Here is a 21341-nt window from a genome sequence, read left to right on the forward strand (position 1 = left end):
GTATGTGCCTGGTGAAGGGCGTGTTCTACCACTGTTCCCACGACGACGAGGGGGACTCTTGCGCCGACCACCCGTGCTCGCTGTCGCGCTCGCACTGCGGCTCGCGCTTCCTGTGCATGGGGCTTCTGTCGCTGCTGCTGCCCTGCCTGCTGTGCTACCCCCCCGCCCGGGGCTGCGTGCACGCCGCCCACGCCTGCTACGACCGCGCCCGGCGGCCCGGCTGCCGCTGCGCCAACTCCAACACCGTGTACTGCAAGCTGGAGCGCTGGGGCCCCGCCCCGCCGGGGAAGCCCTGCTGACAGGGGCGGGGCTAGGACCTAAAACCACTCTGTGACCTTCGACCTTTGGATCGGGTTCTAAACCAGTGTTTGCCTTAAAACTCCACTTCCTCTTTACACTTGTTCTCTTGTGCTCTTCCTCCTCCTCTCTCTCTTTCTGCCACTCCCCTTCTCTCCATCTCAGCGTTTTCTTTCTTTTTCTTTCCTGTTTCTCTGTAAAGATAAATCCTGTTTTTTCTAAAAAGGAAAAAAACGTCATTTAAACATTTTTTTTTTGTTGTAAAAAATATTTATTATGTGAAGCTCTATTATTTTATGATATTTATTGCAAAACACAGTCTTAAAATTTACTCATGCCTGAATATAACAAACTATCAAATACTTAGTGAGAATTAAAGGGCGGCACAGAAGAAAAACTGTTCAACTTTAATGCAGAAAATATATTAATTAATGAAAATCACTGCGTTCTGTCTTGATTCTGACGACCGTGTGTGTGTGTGTGTGTGTGTGTCCCTCCTGCTTCATGAAACAAAGATGTTTTAAAGCTTTGTTCAAAAAGAAGGGTGAAAGAAGAAGAAACATTTATTATTTTATTTATTGTGAAACTGAATGAGATGCTTCATGGAAGAGTTTGTTTCTATAGATTAGATAATTTATATATTTTATACAGATTATAAATTTTGTTTGGATTATATATTTTATATAATTTATATTGTGTATATAGTTTATGTATTTTGTAGTATATAGTTTGTATATTTTATGTAGTATATAAAGATTATATGGTTTATAATTTATATATTATATAAATTATATAGTTATTTTATATAGTATACATTGTTTATATATTTTATATAATTTAAGTAGTTTATATAATATATATCGTTTGTATAATTTATATATTTTATAAAGATATATGGTATATACATTATATATTTCATATTATTTATATTGATTATATATCTTATATGATTTATATATTTTATATAATATACATGTTATATTATATGAAGTATATAGTTTATATACTGTAGTTTATATATCTTATGTAGTGTTTATATAATTACAATATTTTATATAATTCTTATATTTTATAGATTATATCATTTATATCGTTTATATATTTTAAGTAGTATCTATAGTTTATATATTTTATATAGTTTATATATTTTATAATTTATATAGTTTATCTGTTATATATTTTATATGATTTACATATTTTATGTAGTATATATAGTTTATATATTTTATATAGATTATATAGTTTATATATTTTTTGTAGTATATATAGTTTATATATTTTATAACATCTGTATAGATTATATATTTTACAAAGTTTATAGAGTTAATATATTTTATGTAGATTATAGAGATTATATATTTTATAATGTTTATATAGATTATACATTTTATATAGTATATACAGTATAGTTTATATACACTCACCGTCCACTTTATTTGTACACCAGTTCAATTGCTTGTTAACACAAATAGCTAATGAGCCAATCGCATGGCAGCAGCTTGTTGGGTGGAGGCATGTAGACATGGTGAGGATGAGCCAATCGCGTGGCAGCAGCTCGTTGGGTGGAGGCATGTAGACATGGTGAGGTGACATGGTGGCTGGTCTGAGTATTTCAGAAACTGCTGACCTCCTGGGATTTTTACGCACAACCATCTCCATGGTTTACAGAGAACGGTCACAAAAAGAGAAAACATCCAGTGAGCGGCGGTTGAGGTCAGAGGTCAGAGGAGAACGGGCAGACTGGTTCCAGACGATAGAAAGGAAACAGTCACTCAAATAAGCACCGGTTACAACCAAGGTTTGCAGAACAGCATCTGTGAAGGCACAACACGTGGAACCTTGAAGCAGATGAGCTACAGCAGCAGAAGACCACACCATGAAGGCATGGCTCCATCCTGCCTGCTGTCAAGGGTTCAGGCTGCTGGTGCTGGTGGTGGTGCTGGGTGGAGTGATGAGTGATGGATGATGGAGTGATGGGTGATGGAGTGATGGATGATGGAGTGATGGATGAAGGGTGGAGTGATGGATGATGGAGAGATAGATGATAGATGATGGATGATGGAGTGATGGATGGTGGAGTGATGGATGATGGAGTTTCAAAGCGCCCGGAGAGTCCGGGTCCGGGTTCCCTTCAGGTGGAGCCTGACGGGGACCCGGTGGCATGATGGTGTTGTAGTTGCAGACCCACAAGACGTCGGTGGTTGTCGGGTGGTTGGCCGGTTCGGCTTCCTCCCCGCCCCGGTAGCCAGATCACAACAACAACAAATCCTGGGGTGAGTCTGCGGGAATGACATCAGGGGGAAAGCAGCGAACACGTGAGGGGACTGTTGTAGACAACAACTGTAGAGATGTGATCAGCAAATGAGGAAGAACATGAAATTATTGAACATCTGCTCCCACCTATACACAGTCAGTGGTGTTAGATGATTTATTACAATCGTTGAGGTCCAATACTGAAGCCCAAAAATGCAAATATGTTTGACATCCAGACTAAGATGTCTCACCCCCAGTGAAACAGAACAAATCCTAATGAAGCGCCATCATCTCCACAACAATCCACTCTGAGGTCTTTCAAAAGCTCATTCAGCATAGAACCCTCAAGTGGCTTATTGCTTTGAGCCACCGAGTCTTACCAATTAATCTCTAATCATCTGATTGAAGGGACAATGGTGGTGACTTGGATAGAAAAACTCAGGGCTTGAACCCGCAACAGCAGCATGGCACCAGGCCACCTTCATGCCCCATCCTGGTATCGGCTCAGATGTAAACGCGACACCCCAGTCGGCAGGTTCATTTTCCTCACCTCTTTACCAGCGCAATGCGTCGTGCATTGAAGTTCTGGATGTTGGCGTGTAAATAGACAGGAATATCTGTGTATCAATCCATCATTTCGTATCCCATTTAGAATCCAAAATCAGAATCAGAAGTTATTGACTTTTTCCCGCATGTGGGACAGTGAAATGTTGTGAGTGTGTGGATTACTCCGTAGGGAGAACAGCGGAGAACCCCCACGCTCCCCGAGGCTCCGAGTCACTCCAGCACCGCCCCGAGCCAGGCCCCGAGCCGGGCCCCGAACCGGGCCCTGAACCGGGCCCCGAACCGGAGGAGCTTCTCCACTGCCTGCCACTGAAGGACCGGCATCGGGCCCTGCCGGTGCGCGGGTGCAGCATGGATGCTCCGTGCTGCTTCTACTTAAAAAAGTCATATTCCTCTCCTGCCAATGGGAACGGTGTCAATCGCCTAATTTTAGCGGGTTTGCCAGCGTTTAAAACATACGGATACACCAATCAATTTTGGTGTAAAAACGTAATAACTGAGCTTGGTCATCTGCTCCCATCGTCTAATTCAAGATATCTGCGTTCTGAAGAATCAGGACTTTAACCTGTGACAGGAAGGTCACGACTGAAGCTCAACTCCCACCTCGCACCACGGACGGGTTCAGTAAAGTAACTGGATCAACATACACCACAACTCTTTCTCTAATGTAGGGGCCCCTACAGGGCACGTCTACACATCTCCTACTGTCAACCATTACCTGAACCATTTATTCAAACACACACACACACACACACACACACACACACACACACACACTCCTAGTTTGGTGTTGCCAGCCTTGAGGTTATTTTTTCTCGACCCTATAGGGCACTTTAATGTTTTCTCAATCGTAGGCACCTTATGGGACCCTTCAGCATGCTACCAGGAGGAGCTTATTTACAATATGAAATATATATTTTATTTATTTCATTTAAAATTTTATACAGCTTGAATCATTCATTAGAACAGTCCATGAAGTTCAAATGACATTTCTTTACTCCAATGCAGACTTCAAGACATTATTTAACTCCATCAGAAAATTTTGATCAAATCCCAACAACCAGACAATATTAAACCAGAGAGAGAAGCTCTTTTCCCACTTGCACCGAAAGGTGTAAATCTAGCAGCCGTGTTGGGTGTTGGTGTGCTGTGGGAACAGGATGGTGTGGATGTTCCTAAATCTCCACCGCTCTTCACCCGCTGTCATTTACGGCAACATGTGGGTACGGCTGTGAACGGAAGCGTGTGGGGATGGAGGCGGTAACATGCAGCCCAGCTCCATCACAAGCGTGGAGCTGAGAGTGGAAGACGTGCGCTCTCTACGCAGACAGCTCTTTATCTTCTTACGTTTGCTTCTCAGAGCCTGGGCGTGTCTTTTACAGTTGGGGGTGCGGTGCGGGGACATGGATGTCCGGGAGAGGGGGGGTCTAAAAAGGATGGTGTTGTCTAGTCTCTGCAGATATCACACACCTCTGGTGGAGCATTACGTCACGTATCCCTAACATCATGGATGTAGCAACAGACTCCATACGGAAGTTCTCCGTAAAGGAGGCCCATGTGGAATGAAAAGCAACTGACTTTACTGCATATTTATCATCAGCCATGTTACAGGTTCCATGTGGGAAAGGAGCTTCTGAGAGAGAGAGAGAGATTTGATTTTTAAAAGCACTTTATTTTGATTTCTTTTTTCCAAAATACAAAAATAGTCAAAATATATACACATGCAAAATTAAAGAACGCAGACATACAAAAAACAATGACATAATGAACAGACAAACAAAAAAGGGTTAAATCAGAACATGCAATAAACAACAAAACAGAACATTCCAAATGTAGACAGACACTAGGTCCCAGCACTCTGCCTTCCAGGTGATAGAGCAGCTCTTCTCCCTCTACAGAGCACAGAGCTGCACCATAACCCCAGGTGCTAGTGAAAGCCTTTAGATCCTGCATGTTCCTGTAGCACCTGAAATCCACCAGCATCCTGGACTTCAGCATCTGTACCTCTAAGTTTAAAGCATCTTCAATTTTTCTTTTCCTACTGAATGTCCATCTTTGCTCGCTCGAGCACACAATTTAAAAGTTGCACATTTTTTTACATTTCTTGGTGTATTTAAAGCAGAAAATGAAAGGCCGCTAGAGAACACTTCCCTAAAAGACATAAAAAGTCTTTCCAATAAGGAAAAACAGGGAGAGAGTCTGGGGCATTGTAAAAAACAGTGAAATACAGTTTCTCTCTGTGCACAGAAAGGACAGTGGCACTGTCACACACTTAGGTTTAAAACAGAAATAAAGGAATTAGCAGCAATGATTCCATTTTAACGCCTCCACTGAAGATCAACAAACTTTATGACTAACGGTGATTTGTAGAGTGTCGTCCACTCTGGTCTGACGCCCGCCTTCAGGTCCAGGTGGACCCTCCAGGGACTGTCAGAGCGACCACTCGGTTTGGATTTATTTAAAACCTTTACACACAGTTTGCAAAACAACTGTCCTGTCCTCGTCCTTTAATTCCCTAAAAACAAAACAGTTCAAACCCTTTATGGTTTAAAAAGACCCCGTGCAGTCTTTAAAAACAGGAGCAACAATTACAGAGGGGAAGGGGTCTTTTAAATCAGGCTCGCTAAAACCATGACAATAAGACCTTAAATGAACACATATGTTCCCAGGCAGCTGATCTTCCAGCATGTGTTGGACGAGCCGTGCAGATATTGTCCAAGATGTGCAGCCCAGCCAGCAACACAGTCCAGGTCCTTTCGGGCTGCTCCTCCACACCCAGAGTGGTGACCTTTGATCTGCACAGGCAATTCAGCAGTGTAGGCCCCATCCTGCAGGCTGTGGCCAAACGGCCTCCAAGCCCCACGGGCTCCGACAGCAACCAGTATAGAGATGGAGGCAATCCACCCGCTCCTTCTTAAAAAAGTTCCACACAGTAAAAAGGCTATGGTAAAAACCTGGCTTAGACTCGGCTCACCACACCTTTTCAAAATTGTGCAGGCTGGGGGTTTCCATACCAGGTCCTTTGGTCCAAAGAGTAATCTCTGGATTTCCGGTTCCGGTGAGAGCTACCACTTCCGGTTCAGGTGACGTCCTTGTGTGTGCATTACTCTGGTGAATCGTCTTCCAACTCCACCTGATTTTGGATTAGGAATTTCAGATTGTTCGCACTGCGATATCCTTACTATTTACTAGCTTTGACCCTCACCTGAACTGTTTTTCGGATTTGGGAAGGTGAGCTTTGGCGTGGCTAGCACTAGTTGTTGCTGCTGTTGTTGCTGTTGCTGTAGTTCTTTTTCCTGTTGTTGTTTTTGTTGTTGCTGCTGGTGTTGTGGTTGTTTCTGTTGCTGCTGGTATTGTTGGTCTGTTGCTGCTGCTGTTGTTGTTTCTGTTGCTGCTGCTGTTGTAGTCTGTTGCTGTTGTTGTCTCATTTGCTGCTGCTGCTGTTTTTCCTACTGTTTCTGTTGTTTCTACAGTAGATGTTGCTTTTTCTGTTGGTGTTTCTGTTGTTTCTGTGCTGCTGCAGTTTCAGTTGTTGTTTCTGTTCAAGATTCAAGATTCAAGATTTTTTATTTGTCACATACATATACATACTTTCATACATATATGCAGTGAAATGTAATGCAACGCACCCGGTGATAGCACACAATATGTCCTAGGAAAAAAATAAATAAAAGTAAAGAATTTCTTTCTAATAGACCGACTAACTGACTCCTAAAACGTAATACAGAAAGTCGAATACTTATAGAATAAGATAAAAATATATAGAATAAAACACAAAAAATAAAATGAAATAAAATGGAATAGATAGAGGGAATATGGCTATGTATATACAGATATGTGCATTAAAGTGGCATGTGAATTAAAGTGGCATGTGAATGTGAATAGTGTGAGGTAGTGTTTGGGATAATACAGCACAGTATACAACAGTACGGCGCAGCAATACAGCATCATGAACAACCCTGAACAGTGACACAGTATGCGGTACAGTATGCTACATACAGTACAGTATGTTACATACAGTACAGTAGTGGAGGTAGTGGAGCCTATGTGTGTGTCTCAGTGAGGACCCCTGGTGAGGTCAGCGTTGACAGTTCTTATGGTTTGCGGGAAAAAGCTCTGTCTCAGTCTCTCTGTTCTCGCTGTGTGACTGCGGAGGCGCTTGCCTGACGCAGCAGCTGGAACAGTCCGTTGTTGGGGTGATGAGGATCCTTCATGATCCTACGGGCTCTGCTACTACACCTCCTGGTGTATAGCTCCTGCAAGGGGGGGAGGGTAGTTCCAGTGGTACGTTCAGCTGAACGCACCACCCTCTGCAGGGCCCGCCTGTCCTGAGCAGTACAGTACAAACCAGGCAGTGATGTTGCCTGTCAGGATGCTCTCCACTGCTCCAGAGTAGAAGGACTTGAGGATCCTCACCGAGACCCGGAATTTCCTCAGCTGCCTGAGGTGGTAGAGACGCTGCCTCGCCTTTCTCACCAGAGTGTCTGTGTGAACAGTCCATGTTAAGTCCTCTGTGATGTGGACTCCCAGATATCTGAAGCTGCTCACCCTATCGACAGAAGTCCCATTAATCCACAAGGGCGCGTGCGTCCTCGATTGTGATCCACGCCTAAAGTCCACAATCAGCTCCTTGGTTTTGCTGACGTTCAGGTGTAGGCTGTTGTCCTGGCACCAGAGTGACAGGTCAGCCACCTCCTCGCGGTAGGCCTTCTCATCGCAGTCGGTGATCAGGCCCACGACCACGGTGTCGTCAGCAAACTTGATGATGGTGTTGGAGCTGGACCTGGCCACACAGTCATGTGTGTACAGGGAGTACAGTAGGGGGCTGAGGACGCAGCCCTGGGGGGATCCTGTATTCAGGGTGAGGGAGCTTGACATGTACTTCCCCACCTTGACCACCTGGGGGCGGCCTGTGAGGAAGTCCAGGATCCAGGTGCACAGCGGACCATTCAATCCGAGCTCCATCAGCTTGACAGCCAGTATGGTTGGGACTATGGTGTTGAAAGCTGAACTATAATCGATGAACAGCATTCTCACATAGGCCCCCTTCTGGCCATTCAGGTGCGTGAGCGTGGTGTGCAGTACCTGGGAGACCGCTTCATCCGTGGATCTGTTTTGCCGGTACGAGAACTGCAACGGGTCCAAGGTGCGGGGAAGGGAGGCGCAGATGTAATCCTTAATCAGCCTCTCGAAACACTTCATGACCACCGAGGTGAGGGCCACCGGACGGTAGTCATTCAGGCAGGTTGGAGAGGCGATCTTCGGCACAGGAACGACGGTGGACCTCTTGAAGCAGGACGGGACCACTGATTCAGCCAGGGAGATGTTGAATATTGTGGTGAACACCGGAGCTAGCTGGTTAGCACAGGTCTTCAGTACTCGCCCAGATATGCCATCTGGGCCCGCAGCTTTCCTGGTGTTCACCCGCATCAAAGCCCTCCTGACCTCGTGCACGGACACTGAGAGTGGTGTAACTCCAATTAGCCGGCGAGCTAGCGGTGTTGCTGCCAGACTCGAACCGCGCATAAAAGGAGTTCAGTTGGTTGGCCAGAGTCCACACTCGTGGCTGGGGAGGAGCTGCTCTTGTAGTTATTGTCCGCAGCCCCTCCCACAAGCGTCTTGTGTCCCCCCGCTCCATCTGTAGCTCCACTGTCTCTCTGTACGTCCGTTTGGCGTCCCTCACCGCCCTCCGCAGATTGTACGACGTCGCTTTGTAATTGTCCATGGTACCTGATACAAGACCGTCGTTGTAAGCGGCCGTGCGCGCATTCAGAGCGCAGCGGATGGATTTATCAACCTATGGTTTCTGGTTTGGAAATATCCGAACTTTCACCGTGGGAACGATTTCATCCGCTAGCGTAGTTACAAAACTTACTACAACCTCCGTAAACTCGCTGACGTCACTTGAACTTGTTTGGAACATGTCCCAGTCTACGTCAGTCAGAGCGTCCTGAAGCGCAGCCTCCGATTGGTCCGTCCACCGCTTCACTTCCCTCGTCATCACCAGATCCCGCGCGATCAGAGGCCTGTAAACAGGAAGCAGCGAGATTGCGGCGTGATCTGATTTCCCGAAAGCAGGGAGCGAGACGGGCTGTTGTTGCTGATGCTGTTGTTGCTGCTATTGTTGCTGCTGTTGTTGTTGTTGCTGCTGTTTTTGTTGCTGCTGTTGTTGCTACTGGTGTTGTTGTTGCTGCTGCTGTTGTTGTTGTTTCTATAGCTGCTGCTATTGCTGCTGCTGCTGTTGTTGTTGTTTCTGTTGTTGCTGCTGCTGTTGTTTCTGTTGTTGCTGCTGTGTAGTTGTTTTTGCTGTTGGTTTTGTTGTTGCTGCTGCTGGCGTTGATGTTGCTGCTGCTGCTGTTGCTGTTGTTTCTGTGGCTACTGCTGCTGTTGTTGCTGCTGTTGTTGTTGTTTTCTGTTTCTGCTGCTGTTGCTGTTGTTGCTACTGCGGTTGTAGTTGCTTTTGTTGCTATTTTGTTGTTTTTGTTGTTGTTTCTGCTGCTTTTGTTGTTGCAGTTATTTTAGGGGCATTCTTTTGAAATGACCAGCTGACAACTATGTTCTTTTTTTGATTGAATTTATTTGTAAAGTGCATTGTGTTTTGCCTTGGTATAAAATCCGCTTTATACATAAAGTGTGACTTGACTTGACATGACTTGACTCTGTATGTGCTGCAATCTGAAGGTAGTGCCCATGCTGGCCAGGCTCTTTGGGGAGATGCAAATTACTCTGTAGAACCCAGTGGAGTTTGTCCCAGAAGAAATCAACTAATGTGGCCTGCACCTTAGTTAGCAGGTTAGGTGGACGATCAACACACATTAGAAGGTGCCACAGCATTGATCACCAGCGTAATGCCTCTATAGTATAGCTGTGGCCAAATCCTTTTACACCTTTTTAAACGTACTTCTATTTTTCACACAACATTTTTCCCAGTTTTCCCCAATGAAATCTTGGTTACCCACAAAGAACCCCAGATATTAATCCCACCTGTCTCCACCTTAGCCCTCCCGGTACCCTGATCCTCACAGCTAGCCTCTCCCCAACTACAAGAGCTTCGCTCTTCTCCCAATTGACTCTAACCGAAGAGAGGGAACCAAAATCACCAACAGCCTTTTCTTAAACTTCCACATCTCTTTGGTTTTTTATAAAGGCGATAATCACCTTAGTCCGATACTTTAAAGAACCCATCACACCCTAGAACACTTATACCGGCTAGTTGCCTTATTAACTTGTGTAAGAGAGGTTCTAGGGCCAAGGAGTAGAGCATTCCTGTTAGGGAACATCCTTGCCGTACCCCTCTGTACTTTAAAAGGGGCACTCAAACCACCGTAAATCTTTAACACACTCTCAATGTGTCTATACAGAACCTGGATCATGGCTATACAGTAAACCCTGGGTTGAAACTAAACACCTGGAGTGTTTGCCACAAGTAGTAATGCTCAACCCGATCGAAAGGCCTTTTCCTGATCTATGGAAATAAGACCGGTCTCAATACCCAATGAACTGGAGACTTTCAAAATGTCCCGAATTAGAGTAACATTGTCAGTGATCAGCCTGCCTGGCACACAGTAGGTCTGATCTACATGGAAAACCTCCGCCATCACTTTGCCCTGCCTGCTAGCCAAAACCTTCGGTAGCAGTTTGTAGTCTCTGCAGGTTACCTTTCTTTGGTAACAACCTGACCACCGCCCTGCTGCAACTCATTGGCAGCCTCCCTCCAGCCAGACTGTCCCTGAGCACACTGTAAAAATGAACAGGGAGACCGTCTATACCAGGAGCCTAGCCGCACTTCAAGCCCAGCACCGCAGCATACAGCTCCTTTGCAGACAAAATGGCTTTTAGAGCTGCACCAAGTTGGACATTGGGAAGTCCATCGTTAAATGACTGGGCAACTATCGGATTTATTTTGTGTTCATTTTTATACAGCTTTCTATAAAAACTAGCTGCGTTCCTGTGTAGTTCTGCAGGCTCCCGAACAGTTGCCCCAGTATCAGTGCACGATGAATGGATGATCTTCCTCTGTCCATTCTTATTCTCTACACTAAAGAAGTAGTGAGACGGGGCATTCATGTGCGTGATGTTAATAAAGCAAGATCTAACCAGCGCCCCCTGTGCTTTGGCACCCAGCAGGCTCGCAAAGGATGACTTTTTTGCTGTGAGTGTCTCAATATGGCCTCTATCTCTGTGGAATCTGCCAAACACTGCAAATCCAGCAACTCTATCTCCAGGTCTCTCATTGATCTTGCTCTGTCACTGAGACATTGACAGTGTATTGTTGGCACCGCTGTTGTAAAGAACTAAAGTCAGCCGTTGTATTTCTGTATTCTCCTCAAAAGTATTTAAATGCATCTCTAAAATTTCTGTCTTTTAAAAGAGCTGTGTTAAAATGCTAATAAGCACTGTTCGCTTTTACATTTTTTATCAAAACGGAAGACAGTACCAGACTACGGTCTGTAAAACCAACCGGCACTATACAACAGTCTCTAAAGACGCTCCAATGATGCTTAAAACAATAAAATCTGTTGAGTCTAGCCAGAGATAACACATTGTCTCTACTGTGTGACCAGGTTTACTGCCTCTCTGATTTGTTAAAACTTCTCCAAACATCATTTGGCTCTGAAGAAACAAAAAGAGGTGACGTCGTCTCATCGAGGCAGAGTGGGGTTCAAGGTGATTCCTGTCCTTTCTGTCATTTACTGTGTAGTTCAAATCACCTCCAAGAAATAAATACTCGTCAACATTGCAGTTGTTTATGGCACTACTCAGAATGTGTAAAACAGCATTCTTTCAAGCCCCTTTGTGGGTGCATAAATATTCATAAAAAAACATGTTTTGTATTTTCATTCTGTGCTCTGATTTTTAACCTTTTAACGTTTAGGCCTTCTCTATCACCTCTACTTTGCAGGAGCATGGTTTAAAATGCCTCGCAAATAGAATACCTTCTGTTTCCACCACTGCTACTGGATTTGTGACTTAAAAAGATCTCCACCTCATCCCTTCTTCCATTCAGCTTCACTGTCAGTGGTGCTGTGTGTTTCTTCTACAAACATGACAGCTAAACTGAAAAAGAAAAACTCTTTCTGAGCTGTTCCTTGCTCCATTTATGTTTAACGTGCCTATATTTAAATTATGGTATATAGAGAGCTAAGGTGTACGAGAAGAAAAACACCAAAACATAGAAGAGGAAAAAACACTCATCAGCAAGCTGTGTTTTTACCTTTAAAACACATTTTCGAAGGTGGAAGATTTCTTGTTGGGTGTAGCTGTCTCCACCCAGCTTGTTTTTCATGAGTCATTTCACGGACTCTATAAACAATTTCAGCTCTGAAGAATAATTTTCCATTTTGACCCTCAGACCTTTAATCTCTCGCAGGAACTTCTTTATTTTAATAAACGAGACGCCACTTTCAAACACCTTGCCGGGCTTGGGGTGACGGATCCAGCAGAATCCTCTTCCACAGCAGAGGACTGAACCTGAACTTCCTTACAAACTTTCTTTGCTCTTTGATCATCATCCATCACCATCTCCTCCTGCCCCTCCTCCACCCTTGCAGCAGTCTGACTGGGCTGCTGCTTCAGACCAGCTTTCCTGCTCTGACCTGCCGCTTGCCCCTGGACACCACCTGAGCCTCCTCCTGAAACGTTTCACCGTTACTTCCTGTCCCTTCCCTGCCTCTGGTGTGACGACACCGCCGGTGCTGGGCTCAGCCTCCATGGGGGTCGTGGCCTCAGCGAGGGCTGTGGGTTCAGTGGGAGCGGGGGGACCAAGGTGAGCTGGCTGTTTAGGGGGCACTGGAGCTTCGGAGGTGTGGGCTCAGTGGGGTCTGCCCTGATGACATTGTCCTCCGGGCCAACTCCAATCAAATACCACACCGAAACATTTCAAAGTGTCAGATGTGGTGTAAACAGTATCATCCATTTCTTCAATCCTATATTTCAGAGTTACTTTTAAATCTGTTAAAACACGTTTAAGCTGGGGAGCTTTGCAACCAGGGAGATCAGCTTGATTAGCCTTGAGCACCACCCGCTGCTTATCCTGGAAGCAAACCTGACGGAGGAGTAGCTCCCTCCAGCCCCTCCTCCCCCGCTGCCCGACCGCACTCCTCTACGGAGCAGCTTCACCGCAGCCGGCGAGTGACCTCTGACCCCCCGGCATCACCATAAACAAACTCAACTATAACACTGATCACAAGGAAGAGTAACACAACAACAATAGAATATTCTCAGTATTTTGGAGAAAGTTCAAAGATGTCACTCACACGAAACGCTTCCACAGCTCGGCACGCTCACTCCCACATGCACTCAGAGAGAGAGAACCCTCTCTCTCTCTCTCTCTCTCTTTCTCTTACTTTCGTACTACTTTTCTATCTTTCTGTGTGTCTTGAATTCATTTTTGGTGACGGGTATTTTTATATATTTTTTTCTCACTAGTTGTGGTGTGTACACACAGCGGGTGGTGGTGGTGCGGGTCCGCAGCGATGTCGGACCTCACCAAGTTAATACGGAAGCACGTTGTTAAGAACTCCGCTGCTTCCCCGTGGTCAGTGGGGGAGTGTATGCTGGCGGTGGCGCACGTTGTTGGTCCTGGCAGCGTTGTGTCCGCAGCCAGAATGAGTAGTGCGTTGTTATTTTGATCGACTCTTTAGAGAAGGTGAACACGGTAGTGGAACGAGGCGTTACAGTGAACGATGCGTTCGTTTCCGTGCCGCCTCTCTCAACCACAACAAAAAGGGTAACATGTTCCACCCTATATTAGTGATGAGATTCTGATCAGGGAACTGTAAAGACATGAAAAAATAGTCTGCATCATGAAAAAAATGTCGTCTGGATGTAAAGCACCTGGATTGAAACAGGCGGTGTCTCACAGGAGACGATGCAGATGATCCCCAACAAGCAGAACGAGGATCTAAACGTGTGTTTTAAAAAAAGAGCCGATTTTTTTACATAATGTCTGAAAAAACGAACTGCTTTGGCCGTGGTGAGGAGGCACTTGGTAAGAGCCTGTCCAGGAAAACCCTCTGTGTCAGGGGAGAAGAGGAGAGCACCAGCAGAGACAAACCCAGGGTCACACACAAGAGGTCCACTGTCGTTCCTGTCCTGAAGATGGCCTCTCCTGCCTGCTTGAATGACTACCGTCCGGTGGCCCTCACCTCGGTGGTCATGAAGTGCTTCGAGAGGCTGATTAAGGATTACATCTGTGCCTCCCTCCCCCGCACCTTGGACCCGCTGCAGTTCGCATACCAGCAGAACAGATCCATGGACGACGCGGTCTCCCAGGTACTGCATACTGTATCACTGTTCTGGGTTACTGCATACTGTACTGAATACTGTATCACTGTTCTGGGTTACTGCATACTGCGCTGTATTGCTGTTCTGTTCAGTGTTACTGTATTGCTGTGTTGTACTGTTGTATGCTGTACTGTATACTTTATGCACATGCACTTTACTACACATATCTGTAAATACAAATAGCCTATCCTATATACATAACTCTATTCCCTTTACTTCTATTTTGTAACCCCACTTTTTATTATCCTTTTGAGTCTTATTTAATTTTTACTTTATTTTATTTATGTTATTCTATTCACTAACTGCATTACATTTTAGGAATCAGTTAGTTGCTAGGTAGAATTAGGTTAGCTATTATGTTCGGTTTAGTAACTATTGTGCATAATCTCCGGGTGCGTTGTAAATATATTTCACTGCATATATAAGAAGAATCTTTATTTGTCACATCACACACCACAACACACATGCATATATACACACACACATGCCCTTTGGGTGGTGGCCAGTGAAATGTGGTCTCTGCATTTAACCCATCCTGGCTTGTCTTTTCTCCGGGGGGGCAACCAGGAGCAGTGGGCAGCTTTCGACGATGCGCCCGGGGACCAAATGTCCATCGCTGGTCAGACGATGGTGAGGTGTGCATGTTTCGTGGGGGTCCTTAGTATTCCTTCCTTTTGTCTTGCTGTGGGTCTCCTGAAGAAGGACAGCTGCTACTACATTGGTTTTGGCCAGATGGCGTATGACCTCCAATTTGGCGGTGATAAGGCCCTCGACATTGAGTTGAAGCACTGGAATTCCTTGGCGCTCGATGGTCGGGATGGCCGCCCGCCCTGACATGGACCTGCCTCCCCCCGGCCTCTTGCACCTTGGTCTTCCAGCTGGGTGATTGGGTGGCGACATTTGTTTCACAAGCTGGTCTTGCACCATATCTTGTTACTTGCAGGGGAGGCCACGTGGAGGCTTTCGTCTTCTCCCCTGAAGAAGAAGAAAAAAAATTGATGTCACTTTTATCCAAAAAACACACAGTGATAGTCTTAATGGGACAGAGTGAGAGGGCATGGCCACATGACCTCTGGAAGAGTGAGAGGTTGGGCCACATGGCCTCAACCAGCGGAGGGGTGGGAGTTTTATTCTCTTCGAGTTTTACCCCTTTGTCTTTTACCATTGAACATGTGTGTGAGAGCAGGATGACGGTGGTCCGGCCACGTTAGAGTGTTTCAGTGTTTTTATCAATGTGTACGCTCCCACTAAAGGCCTTGACATAGTGCTGCTCTGGAGGAGATTTTGTTTTTAGGAGGAGATTTGAACTGGACGGAAAATGACTCCTAAGACAGAAATCACATGGAACCTCAGGCTGCATCCAGAGCCGTGGCAGAGCTGAGGGAGGTGCACGGGCTGAGCCGTCTGGAGGAGAACGCACATTGATAAAAGACAAATCACACCAGGGAACATTTTTTTCCCTGGTGAGACTAGACAGGTTTTATTGTTTTAAACATAATTTTCACACATTTAAAATGTGTATCATGATGCCTGTGGCTTTTACTGACCATTCCTTAGTCTTTTGTGATGTTTCAATCTGAAAAGTAAGGCCCAAAAGTGCTTCTTGGCATTTTAATACCACCCTACAGTGATAGTGATAGTAATGTTCTGTATGTTTTTAGATTTTTTTGTAGTAGTTTTGGAACAAGTAAGCAGGACTTTACCTCTCTCAGACAATGGTGGGACAGTAGAAAAGTGGAGATGAAGCAACTGTGTGAGCAGGACACTGTCAATGCCACACGAGACATCACCAGGTTTATGAAGGATCTAGACACTGACATAGTGGAACTGGAGGTTTATGAGTGTCCACAGGAGATCCAGGACATATTAAGGTCCTCAAGTCTAAACAAAGATGTGCAAGCGGACCTACTTGGCACCAAAGTGCAGGGGGAGCTGGTCCGGTCACGTTTTCTGTCCGAGAACTTAATAGACAAACCTTCCAAGTTCTTCTTCAGTTTGGAGAAGACAAAGAACAAAGCAGAACCACCACACTTTGCATTCTGCCAGTGGACGGGAGAGAAGGATCCAAGAGACATACTGTACGTGGCAGAGCTGTGCAGTTCTACACAGAGCTGTACAGCACTCACCATGTGGAGGACCGAGAGTTGTTTAATCATCCTGCAGCAACCTGCCCAGGTCTCTGAGGAGACCAACATGGAGGTGGAGGAGCCACTGGCTCCAGAGGAGCTGTACATCGCGCTTCAGAGCATGGAGGGGGGCGGGGCTCCAGGCATAGATGTGCTTCCTGCAGAGTTTTTTTTAAAACCTTTTGGGAGGAACTAAGCAAAGATATTTTAGATGTTTTTAATGAAAGTTTTAACAGAATGGTTTTGCCTCTGAGCTGCAGGAGGACAGTTTTAACCCTCTCATTTCCTTGGACCAGCAAAAGGCGTTTGATAGGGTTGAGCGTCAATACTTGTGGAAAACTTTGGAAAAGTTTGGTCTCAGCCCAGGTCTCACTACGAAGATCAAGGTTTTGTATCAGGTCATTGAGAGTGTAGTGAAGATCCATGGGGGTCTGAGTCGACATTTTAATGTGCACAGGGGGATCCCACAAGGTTGCTCATTATCTGGTATGTTGTACTCACTCTCCATTGAACCCATGGTACAAAAGATCCAAAATGTTTTAGAAGGGCTGCTTTTACCAGATTTTAGCATGAAATACATTTTATCTGCCTATGCTGATGATATCATTGTCACAAAAAAGAGGACATTGTAAAACTGGTAAAAATAGGAAAAGATTTTGGAACCACTTCAGCAGCAAAGGTCAACTGGGAGAAAAAACGATGCATTATCTGTTGGGAGCTGGCCCACTGGACTTCCTAAACTACCAGGAGGTCTCAGCTGGAGTACGACTGGTTTTACATATTTAGGAGTTTATCTTGGAAACCAACAGACAATGAAGAGAAAGTGGGAAGGAGTGACAGGAGACGCGGAGGGAGGTTGGTTAAACGGAAATGGCTACTACCCAAGATGTCTTCTAGAGGAAGGTTTATATCATCGTCAACCTGGTGCCTCTGTGCTGTGGCACAGCCTGTGGAGGCAGCTCTGATCAGGAACATTTCATCTCTAATGCTTCATTTGTTTAGGGACAAACTCCACTGGGAACCTCAGAGTGTCTTGTTTGTTGTATGGGGATGGTAGCTCAGGCGGTAGAGCTGGTGGTCTCGTCATCTAAAGGTCGCTGGTTGGATCCCAGGCTCCTCCTGCTAGCATGCTGTAGTGTCCTTGAGCAAGACACTTAACCCCTCATTGCTCCTGATGGCTGCGTCCGTCGGTGATCGAACAATTGTAAGTCGCTTTTGATAAAAGCGTCTGCTCAATGAAATGAAATGTACCCAAGGAGGACAGGGGCTGATCCACTTCAACAGCAGGATTGAAACTTTTCGGCTGTTATTCATTCAGCGCTACATCACCGGCACTACTGACGTAGCATGGAGGCAGCTAACAAGCAGCATTTTAAGGAGGACAGGAGGCTTGTGCTGGATTTTAATCCGTTCTTAACAGATTTTAGGTCCTTTAAAATTTTAATTTTACCTCCATTTTATCAGAGTCTTTAAAAACATGGCCTCTTTTTAAATGGAAAAGGTTGGAACCTGCATCTCCTGCACTAGTGACTGGAGGAGCCTCTGATCCACGGAGCCAGGTTGGAGGTGGAGGACAACCACACACCAGGACTTTCCAGGAGGCTGCTTTCCACCGGGAACATCACGCTACGTCACATAACAGATGCAGCAGGACCAGGACTCCACCACACCCAGGCAGCAGCTCAGCTGCTACACCTCTGATCATAGTGTGGAGACAGAGAACAGTGTCACACCGTGTGCAGTCTTGTATAAAGATCTTTAAACCAGAGAGCAGCAGATTTCCAGTGGAGGACATCACACGGCTCTTGGAGTCCACTCTGTTGTCAACGTTTTTAACCTGTTTTTAACTGTCCCAGAACAAAACAACGTCCTTTCTGTGAAGCAACGCAAACTATGTTTCACTGTTACATTGAAAGTGAGGGACTAAATTGTTTATTTGTCGTTCTAAAATAAATGTTTGTTGCTTTTAGTGAGAAATGCTCCAATGTTGCTTTTATTTTTGGTGCAGGTTACAAAGAAACAACTGCTGCTAAATGGAAACTGATGAACTTCTTGCAGGGGAGAGAAAAGCTGCCAATCTTCAAGAGGAGAAGGATGCTGGTGGAGAGCAGAACTGACCCTGGAGCAGCTGGAGTGAGGGCCCTGGTCTTGGTGGAGCAGCCTGGATGAGTTGACACAGCAGTGTCATGTGTTGTGTAGTGGAGGGAAATCTTTTCTTTAGCCTCGTTTTAAGTAACGATGGTAACCATGAGCTCTTTGTGTATGTGTTTGTTGTTTTCTTTTGTTGTTGATTTCTATTTATTTATTTTTTTTACATATTTTTAATTTACTTTTTTGTTTCTTTGTTGTGTTGGATATTTAATTGTCTTTTATAAATGCATATTGTTGGAGATATCCTTTGGAAATATGTAAATTAAGGTTTTTTTTTTAAATCTAAAAAAATCTCTCGCTCTTTCTCTCACTCCCTGTCTCTCTCTCTCTTCTCTCGCTCTCTCTGTCTCTGTCTGCCCCCCCCCTCTCTCTCTCTGATCCACAGGAAAGTGAGGGGAAGAATATATGTTTACAGTGTATTAAAAATGCCCTAAACTGGTTGAACCCAAATACATGATCTTAAATGATGTTTTGATTTTAAAAAGTAAAAATTTGACAAAAATGTTATATTAATAATATTCTAGTTATGCTTTTATGTGAGTGAGACTGTTATGGAAAAACAGCTGTATAACAACTTCATTGTAAAAAAAATATATATATATTTTTTCTTCACAGTTGTATTTTTAACAATATGCATCAGAAGCTCAGAATCAAACCCTCAACCTGTAGATCTCCTCCATCTTCCCTCCTGGAGCCACCGAGTGGTCAACACAGCTGGCGTCTCCTCCTGCCTCTTGCTGTGAGGCAGGAGGAGTATGTATGTATGTATGTATGCATGTATGTATGTATGTATGTATGCATGTATGTATGTATGTATGTATGTATGCATGTATGTATGTGTGTATGTATGTATGCATGTATGTATGTATGTATGTATGCATGTATGTATGTATGTATGTATGTATGCATGTATGTATGTATGTATGTATGTATGTATGTATGTATGTATGCATGTATGTATGTATGTATGTATGTATGTATGCATGTATGTATGCATGTATGTATGTATGTATGTATGTATGTATGTATGTATGTATGTATGCATCTATGTATGTATGTATGTATGTATGTATGGTAGCTCAGGCGGTAGAGCTGGTGGTCTAGTCATCTAAAGGTTGCTGGTTGGATCCCAGGCTCCTCCTGCTAGCATGCTGTAGTGTCCTTGAGCAAGACACTTAACCCCTCATTGCTCCTGATGGCTGCGTCCGTCGGTGTTTGAACAATTGTAAGTCGCTTTGGATAAAAGCGTCTGATCAATGACTAAATGTAAATGTATGTACGTATGCATGTATGTATGTACGTATGCATGTATGTATGTATGTATGTATGTTTGTATGTATGCACTGTCTGTGTGTACTGTACTGTATGTATGTATGTATGTACAGTATGTATGTATGACAAAGATGCCGAGCTCGTTAGAACCCGACAGCGCTGAATTCCTGACTTGACTGAAGGACATTCTCCAAGAATCTGGACTTCAGAGGCCCTTACTCCACTAAAATATCTGTACTTTTTACTCACACTTACATTTCTAACAATCATTTGAAGTATTGCTCAGTTAATTACTTGTACTTTTAATACTTTAAGTAAATTCAGGAGCCAGTACTAATTTATCTTTACAGAGTAGAAATATCATTGGGGTACATTGACCTTTACTCAAGTCATTGTGTGTCAGGGAATTTGTACTTTCACTTTAGTAAAAGCTTTGAGTACTTGAGACGAAGCTGCGTCTGAATGCTAATGAGGTGCTGCGCTAACCAGCATGCCGCCATTATGCTGCCAGGGGTCATGACCTCTGACAGGAAGTGCAGCACAGCCGTCAATCTACTGAACAAAGCGGTTTTTGGGAAAAGCTGCAACTCAAGGATTATCAGATAAAACAGTGAGATCCTGGACTTCAGACACTTCCTACAAGACTCTGGATCCTGTCACAGCTTCAGCTTCCTGTTTATTTAATTGTTTTCCAGGATGTTCCCTGGAACCACTCCAGAACAAAAGGATTCTGGGAGAATCACAGAGTCCACCTGGACGTCTGCAGTCCCGCTCTCCATCTGCAGACCACTCCACCTCCGGAACATTCTTCTGGCCTCGATCGGCTTTTGGCCCCGGCGCTGATGACTGAAGATCAGCCAGAGAATATTATGGTCTGGCCAATCAGACGCCTGGATCCCACCTCTGCCCAACAGGCGGTCCATCCAGCGACCGGTGGAGTCAGCACCGCTTTCATCGAGGGCCAACCAACCAGGAGAGAGAGAGAGGCGATCCAGAGCTGGAGTGTGGGCCAGATGGACTGTGATGAACAGGAGGAAGGAAGGAAGGAAGGACAAGAGGAGGAAGGAATGAAGGACAAGAGGAGGAAGGAATGAAGGACAAGAGGAGGAAGGAAGGAAGGACAAGAGGAAGAAGGAAGGAAGGACAAGAGGAGGAAGGAAGGAAGGACAAGAGGAAGAAGGAAGGAAGGACAAGAGGAGCAGAGTTTAACTTCTTGTTGGCGTCTGCATTAAGAGGAAAGACCCTGCTCCTGACACATGCTTCCACTCCCCCCCTTAACTCCACCATTTTGCATTACTTCTGGGAGGGGGGGGGGGTGATGGACATTATTATGCTCTGTATCACCAAACTGGTCCAAACTGGAGAAAAGGGAACCAAACAAGGATGAGAGAG

General features: G+C 44.9%; 1 protein-coding gene across 1 annotated transcript in view; it reads left to right on the forward strand.

Moving 5' to 3' along the window:
• spry1 (sprouty homolog 1, antagonist of FGF signaling) overlaps nt 1–735 on the forward strand; it is a 3335-nt gene extending 2600 nt beyond the window's left edge. Inside the window, exon 2 of the mRNA XM_080008421.1 lies at nt 1–735. This exon is cut by the window's left edge and continues 713 nt beyond it. Within this exon, the coding sequence (XP_079864547.1) occupies nt 1–299 (299 nt within the window). The 3' untranslated portion in view covers nt 300–735.
• The last annotated feature ends 20606 nt before the right edge of the window (nt 736–21341 follow it).

This window comes from Zeus faber, assembly GCF_960531495.2.
Source record: "Zeus faber genome assembly, chromosome: 10".
Lineage (NCBI taxonomy): Eukaryota > Metazoa > Chordata > Actinopteri > Zeiformes > Zeidae > Zeus > Zeus faber.